General features: G+C 44.2%; 1 protein-coding gene across 1 annotated transcript in view; it reads left to right on the top strand.

Moving 5' to 3' along the window:
• The window catches only part of COL20A1 (collagen type XX alpha 1 chain), a 371828-nt gene that overhangs the window by 127188 nt on the left and 229175 nt on the right, over positions 1-15465 (top strand). Inside the window, exons 10-11 of the mRNA XM_069243200.1 lie at positions 8225-8389; positions 10617-10789. Of these exons, the coding sequence (XP_069099301.1) occupies positions 8225-8389; positions 10617-10789 (338 nt within the window). The remainder of the gene's footprint in view (positions 1-8224; positions 8390-10616; positions 10790-15465) is intronic.

Below are 15465 nucleotides of genomic sequence, written 5' to 3' on the forward strand. Positions count from 1 at the left end.
ATTCGCTACTGCAGGCCAAGCATCATTCCTGTCCCTGTCTGTGCAGCAGGGACAAAGCACTGATTAATTCAACTTAATCAATGCCCGTCCGTTGCGCCCAATGTGATTGAGGTACTTCTTTTTAACTTCTAGGGCCCTGCAAACAGAAGGTGTTTGACTGGCAAAAAATGCCCAGCAGGACAAACAAAATTGCAAAATGTTATATTCTACCTTAGCTCTTTTTTTGCCAAGTCTTTTTATCTCACTTTTCACTCACTCACGTTTTGTTTTGTTTTTGCTCTTAGGCGCTGCTTTCAAAAGATAATGAATTATGCTTTAACACATAATCATGCAGTGCACCCAATCCCCCCCACTCCAATCCAATCCACCCCACTTCAATCCATGCCAACCCATCCCACCTCACCCCACACCAATCCAACCAACGCAATCAAATCCATCCCACTTAATCCCATTGACCCCAGACCAATCCAATCTACCCCACTCCAATCCAACTCACTCCAATCCACTCACTCCAGTCCACCACACTCCAATCCTCCCACCCCACCCCACTCCATTCCAATTTTCCCCATCTGTATCACTCCAATGTACCCCACTCCAACACAAAACAATCTGCTCCACTACAATAAAAACAATCTGCCACACTCAAATTCAAAACAATCTGCCCCATGCCAATCCAAGACAATCTGCCCCATGCCAGTCCAAAACAATCTTCCCCACACCAGTCTAAAACAATCCACCACACTCCAGGCTGCCTCACTCCATTCTAAAACATTCCGTTCCACTCCAATCTCCTCAACTCTAATCTAAAACAAACTTCCCCACTCCAATCTGCCCCATTCCAATCCAAAACAATGTGGCCCACTCCAATCTGACCCCCTCTAATCAAAAACTATGTGATCTACTCCAATCAAAAACTATCTGCCTCACTCCAATCCAAAACAACCTGCCCCACACCAATCTAAAACAATCTGCTTAACTCCATTCCAAACAACATGTCCAGTCCAAAACAATCTGCCACACTTCAATCCCAAAAAAATTGCCTCTCTCCAATTCGTCCCACTCCAATCCAAAACAATCTGCCTCACTCCAACCTGCCCCACTCCAATCTGCCCACTCCAATCAAAACAATCTGACCCACTCCAATCTTCTCCACTCAATCAGACAATCTGCCCCACTCCAATCTATCCCACTCCAGTCCAAAACAAACTGCACTACTATAATCTACCCCACTCCAATTCAAAAACAATCTGCCCCATTCCAAGTTGTCCCACTCCGATCCAATCCAATCCAAATTTTACCTTCCTTATTGTAATTTTGGAAACATTTTAAAAGACAAAGGGGCATGTAAGGAAATGCCTCCTTGGCATGGTTACCCCCTGACTTTTTGCCTTTGCTGATGCTATGTTTTTAATTGAAAGTGTGCTGAGGCCTGCTAACCAGCCCCCAGCACCAGTGTTCTTTCCCTAACCTGTACTTTTGATTCCACAATTGGCACACCCTGGCACCCAGATAAGTCCCTTGTAACTGGTACCTCTGGTACCAAGGGCCCTGATGCCAGGGAAGGTCTCTAAGGGCTGCAGCATGTATTATGCCACCCTAGAGACCCCTCACCCAGCACAGACACACTGCTTACCAGCTTGTGTGTTCTAGTGAGAACAAAATGAGTAAGTCGACATGGCACTCCCCTCAGGGTGCCATGCCAGCCTCTCACTGCCTATGGAGTATAGGTAAGACACCCCTCTAGCAGGCCTTACAGCCCTAAGGCAGGGTGCACTATACCATAGGTGAGGGTACCAGTGCATGAGCACTGTGCCCCTAAAGTGTCTAAGCAAAACCTTAGACATTGTAAGTGCAGGGTAGCCATAAGAGTATATGGTCTGGGAGTCTGTTTACACGAACTCCACAGCACCATAATGGCTACACTGAAAACTGGGAAGTTTGGTATCAAACTTCTCAGCACAATAAATGCACACTGATGCCAGTGTACATTTTATTGTAAAATACACCACAGAGGGCACCTTAGAGGTGCCCCCTGAAACTTAACCGACTATCTGTGTAGGCTGACTGGTTCCAGCAGCCTGCCACACTAGAGACATGTTGCTGGCCCCATGGGGAGAGTGCCTTTGTCACTCTGAGGCCAGTAACAAAGCCTGCACTGGGTGGAGATGCTAACACCTCCCCCAGGCAGGAGCTGTAACACCTGGCGGTGAGCCTCAAAGGCTCACCCCTTTGTCACAGCACCGCAGGACACTCCAGCTAGTGGAGTTGCCCGCCCCCTCCGGCCCTGGCCCCCACTTTTGGCTGCAAGGCCGGAGAAAATAATGAGAATAACAAGGAGGAGTCACTGGCCAGTCAGGACAGCCCCTAAGGTGTCCTGAGCTGAGGTGACTCTAACTTTTAGAAATCCTCCATCTTGCAGATGGAGGATTCCCCCAATAGGATTAGGGATGTGACCCCCTCCCCTTGGGAGGAGGCACAAAGAGGGTGTACTCACCCTCAGGGCTAGTAGCCATTGGCTACTAACCCCCAGACCTAAACACGCCCTTAAATTTAGTATTTAAGGGCTCTCCCTGAACCTAGAAACTAGATTCCTGCAACTACAAGAAGAAGGACTGCCTAGCTGAAAACCCCTGCAGAGGAAGACCAGAAGACAACCACTGCCTTGGCTCCAGAAACTCACCGGCCTGTCTCCTGCCTTCCAAAGAACTCTGCTCCAGCGACGCCTTCCAAAGGGACCAGCGACCTCTGAATCCTCTGAGGACTGCCCTGCTTCGACGACGACAAGAAACTCCCGAGGACAGCGGACCTGCTCCAAAAAGACTGCAACTTTATCCAAAGGAGCAGATTTAAAGACCCCTGCAACTCCCCGCAAGAAGCGTGAGACTTGCAACACTGCACCCGGCGACCCCGACTCGGCTGGTGGAGAACCAACACCTCAGGGAGGACCCCCGGACTACTCTACGACTGTGAGTACCAAAACCTGTCCCCCCTGAGCCCCCACAGCGCCGCCTGCAGAGGGAATCCCGAGGCTTCCCCTGACCGCGACTCTCTGAAACCTAAGTCCCGACGCCTGGAAAAGACCCTGCACCCGCAGCCCCCAGGACCTGACGGACCGGACTTTCACTGCAGAAGTGACCCCCAGGAGTCCCTCTCCCTTGCCCAAGTGGAGGTTTCCCCGAGGAAGCCCCCCCTTGCCTGCCTGCAGCGCTGAAGAGATCCCTTGATCTCTCATTGACTTCCATTGCGAACCCGACGCTTGTTCTAACACTGCACCCGGCTGCCCCCGCGCCGCTGAGGGTGAAATTTCTGTGTGGGCTTGTGTCCCCCCCGGTGCCCTACAAAACCCCCCTGGTCTGCCCTCCGAAGTCGCGGGTACTTACCTGCTGGCAGACTGGAACTGGGGCACCCCCTTCTCTCCATTGAAGCCTATGCGTTTTGGGCACCACTTTGAACTCTGCACATGACCGGCCCTGAGCTGCTGGTGTGGTAACTTTGGGGTTGCTCTGAACCCCCAACGGTGGGCTACCTTGGACCAAGAACTGAACCCTGTAAGTGTCTTACTTACCTGGTAAAACTAACAAAAACTTACCTCCCCCAGGAACTGTGAAAATTGCACTAAGTGTCCCCTTTTGAAATAGCTATTTGTGAATAACTTGAAAAGTATACATGCAATTGAAATGATTCAAAGTTCCTAATGTACTTACCTGCAATACCTTTCAAACAAGATATTACATGTTAAATTTGAACCTGTGGTTCTTAAAATAAACTAAGAAAAGATATTTTTCTATAACAAAACCTATTGGCTGGATTTGTCTCTGAGTGTGTGTACCTCATTTATTGTCTATGTGTATGCACAACAAATGCTTAACACTACTCCTTGGATAAGCCTACTGCTCGACCACACTACCACAAAATAGAGCATTAGTATTATCTATTTTCACCACTATTTTACCTCTAAGGGGAACCCTTGGACTCTGTGCATGCTATTCCTTACTTTGAAATAGCACATACAGAGCCAACTTCCTACAGGGCATATTTCAAGAAACTAGTGCATCAGTGCTGATGTGCCAGGTTTCTTGCATTGCCCCTGCCCCACCTAACGACACCATGACACAATACGGCACACCATGGCGGTCGTTTGAACAATAGCTATTGCAGTGCTTTGCTGCACTAGCGTCAAAAATGTAAACGCTAGTGCAGCCAAGTGCAAGGAGGCCCATAGGTTTCTATGGGTGCATGATTTTAATGCCTGCTTTGAGCAGGCGTTAATAATGTTGCCGAAAATGGTGCAGTGAAATTTTGTAGATTTCACTGTGCCATTTTTGCAGTCATCCTTGCGCTGGAATGCCCACCTTGCATACCTTACGCCTGGTGCAGGCATAATGTGGCGCAAGGGTGTGCAAAGGTGCGGCAAAAAAGCCTTCCTAATGCCACATTAGCGTAAAAAAATGACAATAGTGTGACGCAGGAAGGCGCTAGGGGCTTGTAAATATGCCCCTTAAACCACCGGAGCATGACAGCTAAGAGCCCAAAAGTCTACTTAGTGCTGTTCTGTTGCGTGCAGGGCTTTATTTGTGCTTGTTGTTTCCGGTGCAGAGCACCGGCACTTATTTTTGAGGGCCGGCGCTTATTCTTCTGCCTCAAGCATTTTCTGCGAGCAAAAGACAATTATGGAAAGACGGAGGAAGAGAAAAACGAAAAGGCGTCACAGTGGGAGAAAGAAGAAAGCTGCAAGAGTGATCTGAAGGGGCAGGGAGTGTCTTTAAATGGATTAATGAGGCTCGAGATGGCTTCAGGATTATGCTGCCTTAGTATGGCTTGTTTCCGCATTTAGTTGCAGAAGCCGTGTGCTTAAGAGGAGGGCTTTGAGCACTGGCAAGTTTTTATTTACAAATTAAGCCCTGGTTGTGTGTCTACTGCCAACCCGAGCTGCAATTTGTAAGTGTCCTTCTGAAGCCCTTTGGAGAACCAGAGTCACATTTTTGTGGTTAATCAATGCAATTGCCGTCATTGAAGTGTTGACCCTTTCCTCTTTACTGCTTGCTAAGTCAGGGAAACATATAGAAGTTAACATTAGAAGTATCCAGCCTTCTCTTACATTTAACCGTGTTCTTTTTCCAAGAAACACAATGTGGCATTTTGCACATCTATCATGCCAGATAGAATTAACATGCAATACTTGTGATACTTATACAGGGAGTGCAGAATTATTAGGCAAGTTGTATTTTTGAGGATTAATTTTATTATTGAACAACAACCATGTTCTCAATGAACCCAAAAAACTCATTAATATCAAAGCTGAATATTTTTGGAAGTAGTTTTTAGTTTGTTTTTAGTTTTAGCTATGTTAGGGGGATATCTGTGTGTGCAGGTGACTATTACTGTGCATAATTATTAGGCAACTTAACAAAAAACAAATATATACCCATTTCAATTATTTATTATTACCAGTGAAACCAATATAACAACTCAACATTCACAAATATACATTTCTGACATTCAAAAACAAAACAAAAACAAATCAGTGACCAATATAGCCACCTTTCTTTGCAAGGACACTCAAAAGCCTGCCATCCATGGATTCTGTCAGTGTTTTGATCTGTTCACCATCAACATTGCGTGCAGCAGCAACCACAGCCTCCCAGACACTGTTCAGAGAGGTTTACTGTTTTCCCTCCTTGTAAATCTCACATTTGATGATGGACCACAGGTTCTCAATGGGGTTCAGATCAGGTGAACAAGGAGGCCATGTCATTAGATTTCCTTCTTTTATACCCTTTCTTGCCAGCCACGCTGTGGAGTACTTGGACGCGTGTGATGGAGCATTGTCCTGCATGAAAATCATGTTTTTCTTGAAGGATGCAGACTTCTTCCTGTACCACTGCTTGAAGAAGGTGTCTTCCAGGAACTGGCAGTAGGACTGGGAGTTGAGCTTGACTCCATCCTCAACCCGAAAAGGCCCCACAAGCTCATCTTTGATGATACCAGCCCAAACCAGTACTCCACCTCCACCTTGCTGGCGTCTGAGTCGGACTGGAGCTCTCTGCCCTTTACCAATCCAGCCACGGGCCCATCCATCTGGCCCATCAAGACTCACTCTCATTTCATCAGTCCATAAAACCTTAGAAAAATCAGTCTTGAGATATTTCTTGGCCCAGTCTTGACGTTTCAGCTTGTGTGTCTTGTTCAGTGGTGGTCGTCTTTCAGCCTTTCTTACCTTGGCCATGTCTCTGAGTATTGCACACCTTGTGCTTTTGGGCACTCCAGTGATGTTGCAGCTCTGAAATATGGCCAAACTGGTGGCAAGTGGCATCGTGGCAGCTGCACGCTTGACTTTTCTCAGTTCATGGGCAGTTATTTTGCGCCTTGGTTTTTCCACACGCTTCTTGCGACCCTGTTGACTATTTTGAATGAAACGCTTGATTGTTCGATGATCACGCTTCAGAAGCTTTGCAATTTTAAGAGTGCTGCATCCCTCTGCAAGATATCTCACTATTTTTTACTTTTCTGAGCCTGTCAAGTCCTTCTTTTGACCCATTTTGCCAAAGGAAAGGAAGTTGCCTAATAATTATGCACACCTGATATAGGGTGTTGATGTCATTAGACCACACCCCTTCTCATTACAGAGATGCACATCACCTAATATGCTTAATTGGTAGTAGGCTTTCGAGCCTATACAGCTTGGAGTAAGACAACATGCATAAAGAGGATGATGTGGTCAAAATACTCATTTGCCTAATAATTCTGCACTCCCTGTATATATTGAACATAGGGTACTAATTTACGTCAAGTAATAGTTTAACACAGCTTATTGTCTTTTGGTGATTACTGGGAGAAAGAAGGAGCTATTTAATCAGTGGCTGCATTATACAGTGTGCAAGCAAGAATCTTTGGTTCAAATCCTAGCTTCCCCAGCTAACCAAATTGTGTGATCCTAAGAAATCACTTTACTTCACTATGTCTCACTTAAATTGAGCGTCATGTCGTAGGCCACTGTTAAGAAATTCAGTTCACGGTCTGAGTCTTATATAAATAAATGTCCCTCTTATGGTTCACTGGACATTATTGTTGCTTCACATACAGCCAAAATTTTGGCCATATGCAGCCCCCATGACAGACTGATATCTCTTGATTTATTAATGGTAGCCTCATGGGCTGGACTGGGTGTACCTTGTCCACTTAGGGTGAATTTAGCAACACAAATGGATAACGGACCGGGGTCCAAATGGGGTGCATGGTGAACATAAGAACAGTGGATTTAACCCAGATTTGTGACTGGAGGTGAGTGTCTGAAAAAGTTTCATCACTCCGTCCATCATCTTTTTGTGTTGCTAAAGTTTCCCTAAGTGGCCAGGGTATGCCCATATGCGGGTTCCTTGCTGTGCCACTGGATTCAAGCTAGCCTGGCTAAAGAGATGTGATGCCCCGAAACTAGTCCCAGGGTGCTTGTTTCCAGTCCAGGGAGGACCTGGCCTGGCAGGACGGGCTGGACTGTTCCCATGGAGAGCAGGGTCAAGACTGATTTGCATATGGCTGGGGCCAAACTGGATAGGCATGGTGAGCAAAAGCATGATGGATTCAACCAGATCTGTGACTGGGACTGATTACGATGTACTCTGGTTATTAAAAAATAAAAAGACAAATCTTTGGGTGTTTCCTAAAGTGGCATAGAATAGTTACTGCTCACAGGCTATAAGCAAGTGTATGTGCATATTTGATGATGAAGAAAGACAGGTTGTTACGGAAACAATGTTTTTATTTGTATTCATTTATTTTTGTATTTTTAAGCACAATAATGTAAATGAAGGAAATTGCTTCTAATAAGAGCTGGGTTTGTCGACCCACAGAAGAGCAAAATTCAGCTGTTTTTAGAGTAACCAACACACGTGCAAACAGCCTCTTCTGAAATTCATGATATACATATTTTCCTAATGCATATTCTAACATTATAATATAATATGTTATAATATATGATAATGTTGATATCCAGTAAACTTGATTGTGCTTTAATCAGCTCAGAATAACCTGAAATTGTTTTCCATTTCTTAAAATATTTTGATATTCTGTAGTAATAATGTGCTTTGAAATTTGGCATGAATAGTAAATTACAAGTAACTTATTAGCCGCTTATGTGCACTGTATGTGCCTGTGTATCCTGCGACAAATTGCTTCACCACCCATAGGTATCAGTGAAATTTTTCACCCTGATTTTCCCCGCTTCCAGGAGTGAAGAATGCAGATGAGGCGGAGCTTAGGCAGATTGCGTCAGATCCCCTGGAGATGACCGTCTACAATGTGCTGGACTTCCATCTGCTGAGCTCTCTGCTGGATCGTCTCACCCAAGTCCTGTGTTCGAGAATCAAAGAGAAAGGCAAGGTCGACGGCGCAGGTCTGGATATTGTAGTGTCTATATGTCATTGTCAATCACATAGAACAGCCTGCAGCTCATTTCCATAACCCCCATATTATGGTGGTACTTTGTGATTTCATAATGGTGTTGTACTTTTCAGGAATGTCCCCTGAGGTTCTACTGGTGGAAATTAGACAATGTTTGAGCTTCACCTTGCTCTTTTTAAAATCCTCTGGACCTCATGTACCAGCCCTTTACGCCACCACTGCGACAATCTTTTTTTGATGCAGCGGAGGTGCTAGCAGTGCACTGCACTGTTCCAAATTTACAAACTGAGGCATTGGTCCTAATGAGTCAGTTTGTAAAGCCCCGCATCAGATTATACCTGTGCCAGGTATAATATATGCAGATTAGGCGTTCCCAGGCAGAAAGCCACTCAGAACTGACACAATGAAATTTGCATTTCACTGTGTCATTCTGTGACTTAACTGCATCAGAATTGTACTGCCCAGTCAGAGCAGGCGTAAAATGTATGCAGGGCTTATTCCAATGAGATCCTCCTCGCATTGCTGCAATAGCTTTATTTTTCCGACACTACTTCACCAATGCATGTGTTTAGCGGCAACAGATGCATCAGAGTTTCTGACGCATCTGTGAAAACGTGCACCATGGAGGTCTGTATTGTAAATACAGCGTATTCTTGGTGTTGTTAGAGTATCTTAGGGAAGCGCACGTAATCTGACGCATCAATGCCAATGCGTCAGATTTTTATAAATAAGGCCCTCTGTGTTGTCGGTTACAAGGAGCACTGTGTTGCAGGGGATCTTTCCCACTGCAGCTCAGGACTAGAAGCACCCCCTTAGCTTTTCTTCAGTGCTGCTGCACTCATTCAGTCTCCTTTCTCCATAGGTGCCAAGTTTCAGAATCCTTTATTTTCCTAACATTTCCATCTGTATTTGTTCATATTTATTTTGTATGTTGTGAATAAAATAAACAGCAATACGTATATTTCCACATTTATTTAACCAAAGAATGTGCACTCATACTTTGATGCTTGTCCAGTTTTTGCATATTGACGGAATATAATAAAACAATAAACCAAATGAAAACATTTTCATAATAGCACAAACATATGTTGAAATATAGAATTACTGAAGGAAATCTCATTCCTTTTTTAAATTCCACATGCTCTCAACCTGCACAACTATTGGCTGGGAATTCATGAACAACATTCAAAGGCACTGAAAAAATATCACATTTTCTGTATTTTTCCACTTTTAAAAACACATTGTTTTCTGTCTATATTCAGTAAAAAGCTGAAAACTGCGAGCCTTACTTATATGTCACATTACCATGGTTCAAGCGTACTTATGGGTGTCATTCCATACTTAATGTGTAACACTATGTTTTAAACTTAATTGTGACTAAACACATGCAGTAAAATCCCTATAAAGATAAATATCAGAAATTACCCTTCTTGATGCCATATGGAACACTTGAAACTAGTGCCATTTTTTGTTCAGATGTTCTTGCACTGAGTTGGTGCTGCTTGCTGGTGGCATAATGCCATTGAATTTCAAGTTATCTGCTTCAACCATGAGCAGGAACTATCCACCACCAGCCTCATGAAACCGTTCACACTGTCCCAAGGCTTAACCAGGACAGCTGCTAATGTTTCTTGACACCTTATCACCTGTCCTTGCTGCAGCCTTCTAATTTCGACAGAGAATTCCATGCAGAAAAATTCAGCTTTTAATACTATTACTTTTAATAGGTAACCCTACAGTGATGTACTCTAATACATTAAAACAATAACTCACATTTTAATCTGAAAGGTTTGGTGGTATATTTTCACTTTTCATTTGCAGTAGCCCTGTCCTCTAAAGCCTAGGTCTGTCTTCTCAATTATGTTTTCCAACGGCGTGCCCTCGCTGGCTCCACCAGTAAACTTACTCTGATGATGAGATGCAGTAGTGGCCATTGGACATGGCCACTACTTAGGCCATGTTTTGGTCAGATAGTCTGATGACCTTTTTTCTGCCCATCTGCCAGAAAAGCTGCCGAAATCAAGGACGATGCAATTCTGATATTGTGGTGAAGATCATGTTTAGGAGATTCAAAATTCCAATAGATGAGTAGATGATTAGATTAATAGATGAGTAAAAGCATGCTGAGCTTGTCCCATTTATCTAAGAGCAGTAACACCTGTGGCTTCTTTGCTTTGATATTGGTCACCTGTGATTGAGTTTCTCTGTATCTCAAACAGGAGGACTTTTCAAGACATCTCTCGCAGGCAGTGTTCCCCAAAGCAGCCCTGTGAGCCTGCTAGTGTCGGAAGTGAGCCCCAGGAGCATGAGGCTGACATGGACACCACCTCCCCAGCAAGTGAAGAAATACAGGATTGTGTACTACCCATCCAAGGGTGGCATCCCAAAAGAGGTGAGAATCTAGGGAACTGAATATGGGGCATAGAAGCTGCTCCCTTTTATTCCACAGGGTGAGAATAATGATGTGAAAGAAATATTTAACTGAATATGGAGTATGTTATGTTATATTGATTTGTATAGTGCACTAATCATCTGAAAGGGTCTGATGTGTAGAGGGAGGTCGTTCCAGGTCCTGTGTGTGATGTAAGAGTACAAGCGACCTCGTAGAAAAACTAGGTGGAATCTGGTCGTAGATATGTCATTAGGTAAAGGAATTGTCATCTGTGAGTTGGACTTGGGTATGTAAGACAATTTGTGTGAGAGGAGTAATGTTTTTTCAGATGGGCTTAGGTAGAAATGAAGAGTTATGTGGAAGGAGATGTTGTGTGAGAGAGGAGATGTACCTTATCTACTGTTTGAGGCACCGTTTGGTGCCAGGGGAAGTCAGATTTTGTTTTGCTGTATGTTTCACTTTTAAATCTCTACGAGCCAACACATGTTCAGGGACTCTTCGGGCATTGAAAGGGAAAATTAAGCTGCTTAATATGCAAATGTGAAGAGCTGGGCGAGAGTCGAAGACACTCTACCAGACGCAGATGCCTTTCTGCTCAGCTTTCCTCTCTCCCATGGCCAACTCGCAGTAATGACATGGATCAAGTCATGTCCCTCCTCCCACACTCTGGTGGGCACAAAATCCGATCAGGAAACAGAAGACACGCCCATCACACACATCTTGCCCCTTACTGTAAATAACAAAAGTAGACAAAAGTACACATGACTGTTAGCACAATGAAAGACGAGACTACACTCCCATAGCTCATTAGAACAGCAAAATCAGGCTGTTCAAACCAATCAAGCCATAATACCTTTGTATGTATCTTTGAGTGTGGTAATTGCATTGCGTGAGCCTTGTGAAAAGGCATCGGATTGCCAACTGGAATCCAATCACGGTTATCCACAGACCCAGGTCCATAGCAATCCATCTTGGTACCTCTAACCAAGACTCCTAACACATCAAGACAACTTCCACTCCTGATGGTTAACACAATCTCATAGTAAACTGTCAAGGATATATATTAACTCTGCTCACTCCCACACAGGGGCCTTTCTTAAGAAAATAGTAATGGGCATCTTTTAATTTTGCTCCCTTTTTGTGTGAAGACGACTAAAAGATACATCTCTTTACCTTCACCACCATTAGATTGCAAGATTTCCTGTCAGTGAGCAAGATTGAATGCAGTAGTGTGCAAACATTTTATGGCAGCAAAGTTTTGCTAGTAAATGATATTTGTCGCTTGAGAATGTTGTACATTTTTCTGATTCATCTTTGCAAATCATTTTTTCCAAATTGTGTGACTGCATAGTGAATAGTCATGGGCAGAATTTTGATTACGTCAGTGTAATCGGAGTGATTTTATTAATTCTGCATTACTCTGTGATGCAAAATTACAGATAATTATTCGATTGCTGCTCCTGTCGTAATTAAGAGTAATTTTGGGGAAAAAACCCTACTGCAAGAGCACGTTTAGCGATGTGAGCAGCCCTCGTGCTCGCTATTTGTGTTCTGCTGCATTTTGCACTATTTTTTATTGCAAAATAAATCCTTGAGTCCATTCTGGATGCAAGGGGGTGCATTTTTACGCCAAGAGATAGCAATAGACACAGAATTACTCTTCTCGCATAATTCAAGTGTAATTTCGAGGAATTCTTAAGTTGTTCCATGTGCATACTTTACACCTATTAGCTTGACTATTTTCTAGTAAGTGACCCAGGACAAGAAACAAGTTGGAGAATTTTAGGAAGAAAATGTATCTGTTAAACTTAGCTTTTAACCCCTTAGCTGCTAGGCCTTCCCCCCCACCCCACCCCCGGCCCATTGCTGAGCCCTTTTTTTGGCAATTTGGGGTAGTTCGCACCTAGGCCTTCATAACATTTTGTTCACATAAGCTATCCACGCCAAATTTGCCTCCTTTTTTCTCAACATCCTAGGGATTCTAAAGGTACCCAAAGTTTGTGGGTTTCCCTGGAGAAGACCAAGAAATTAGCCAAAATACAGCGAAAATGTTTGTTTTGTTTTTCATAAAAAGGCTTGTGTTTTTTTTCTCAAATGGACGTCTTTTGGAAGGACAAAATGTAGAGAAAGACAAGGGGAAATAACACTTGTTCTGCTCTCTGTTCCCCTAAGTCTCTCGATAAAAATGGTACCTCACTTGCGTGGGTAGGCCTAACGCCCGTGACAGGAAACGCAGCATGGACACATTACATTTTTACATTGAAAACTGATGTGTTTTTTGGAAAGTGCCTAGCTGTGGATTTTGGCCTCTAGCTCAGCCGGCACCTAAGGAAACCTACCAAACCTGTGCATTTTTTAAAACTAGTCACCTAGGGAATCCACGATGTGGTGACTTGTGGGGCTCTCACCAAGTTCTGTTACACAGAATCCTTTGCAAACCTCAATATCTGGCCATAAAAACACTTTTTCCTCACATTTCAGTGACAGAAAGTTCTGGAATCTGAGAGGAGCCACGAATTTCCCTCCACCCAGCGTTCCCCCAAGTCTCTCGACAAAAATGGTACCTCAATGGTATGGGTAGGCCTAGTGCCCGCGACAGAAAATGCTCCAAAACGTAACATGGACACATCACATTTTCCCAAAGAAAACAGAGCTGTTGTTTGCAAAGTGCCTAGCAGTGGATTTTTGCCTCTAGCTCAGCCTGCACCTAAGGAAACCTACCAAACATGTGCATTTTTGAAAACTTGACAATTAGGGGAATCCAAGATGGGCTGACTTGTGGGGCTCTCACCAGGTTCTGTTACCCAGAATCCTTTGCAAACCTCAAAATTTGGCCAAAAAAACACTTTTTCCTCACATTTCGGTGACAGAAAGTTCTGGAATCTGAGAGGAGCCACACATTTCCTTCCACCCAGTGTTCCCCCAAATCTCCCGATACAAATGGTACCTCACTTGTGTGGGTAGGCCTACTGCCCGCGATAGGAAATGCCCCAAAACACAACGTGGACACATCACATTTTCCCATAGAAAACAGAGCTGTTTTTTTGCAAAGTGCCTGGCTGTGGATTTTGGCCTGTAGCTCAGCCGGCCCCTAGGGAAACCTACCAAACTTGTGCACTTTTGAAAACTCGACACCTATGGAGAATCCAAAATGGGGTGACTTGTGGGGCTTTCACCAGGTTCTGGCACCCAGAATCCTTTGTAAACCTCAATATTTGGCAAAAAAACACTTATTCCTCACATTCTGGTGATAGAAAGTTCTGGAATCTGAGAGGAGCCACAAGTTTCCTTCCACCAAGCATTCCCCCAAGTCTCCCAATAAAAATGGTACCTCACTTGTGTGGGAAGGCCTAGTGCCCGTGACAGTAATAGATCACACAACGGTCAATGTTGGTCCTTACGTGAGGGCAACTGTTGACCATGAGGTGATCCATTCCTGACGCAGGTAATAGGTACAGGCACTCAAGTGGGGTAGTGTTTTTAACAGGACAGGTGGGGAAAAACTGGGTGGTAGGAATTATGTGGATCCCAGCATATTTCTGTAGTTTGTGTGACAGAAATGCAAGAAAAAAGTAGAGTTTTTATTCAAAATTTTAGCTTTGCAGGGTATTCTGGGTAAGAAAACATTGCGGATTCCACACAAGTCACACCTCTGTGGACTCGCTCGGATGTCTAGTTTCCAGAAATGTCTGGGTTTGGTATTTTTCCCTATATGGCCGCCGAGCCCAGGACCAAAAACACAGGTGCCTGCCTTACAAAACCAGTTTGTTTTGTGATAGATAATTTTGATGTCTCCACAATACGCTTTGGGTGGTGGAATTTGGGTCTTAACTAAATTCGGGAGCTCCCAAGAGTGCACTTTCTCTGTGCTTGTCGGCACATGCACCTGCTCTCTGGGTTGGTCTAACCCGCTATTGTCCCATTGCACCGACTGTGCTTGCAAAGGGACAGCAGGACTGTCCTCATCACCACCCTTATAATCACTGGAAGAGGAGTTATCGAATGGGACTCCTCCAACTGAATAATCACTCCCACAGTCTGTGCCATTGTCCTATCCCTCAGATGCTGTCTCGGTATCTGCTGTCTCAGTCTCTGATCCTACGTCAGAGCTGTTCTCTATAACCCCAGTGAGGGATTGAGCAGCAGTCATCCAACGAGATGCCATCTCTGCTACTGGCTAAACTGTTGCTCTAAAACACTGGCCTACGTAGACAGTCACAAAATCGCTGGTGGGTGTCTGTGTGTGATACGTGTAACAGAAGAGGTCACCTTACCTTTTCTTCTTCCCTCAATCAGCACGTTCTTTCAAGACACTCAAAAAAAGACACACTATTACTTCACCTTGTCACAAACCAATCATTACAGTTTTTAGCACCTCCTGCGCCCTGTCCAACAATCATTATTGGTGCTCCCACTCCCAAGACCTCTGCCTTGGATTCCCTCACTACCACCCAGCAAAAGTGCCCTTCATCTCTCTATACCCCCCCGCACATACATTTCATTTGTATTATAGCACAAGTAATGTCTGACTTTACTAATGTACTCAGCTATTTACATAAAATACAGATTTGATCTTGGCAGTAGGCATATAAACCTTCTGCACTACTTTATGGCATCAAAACTGCCACTAGACAAAAGTCTGATCCTTTTGTAGCAGAAACATAATCACAAGACTT

Source organism: Pleurodeles waltl, chromosome 7 (assembly GCF_031143425.1).
Source record: "Pleurodeles waltl isolate 20211129_DDA chromosome 7, aPleWal1.hap1.20221129, whole genome shotgun sequence".
Lineage (NCBI taxonomy): Eukaryota > Metazoa > Chordata > Amphibia > Caudata > Salamandridae > Pleurodeles > Pleurodeles waltl.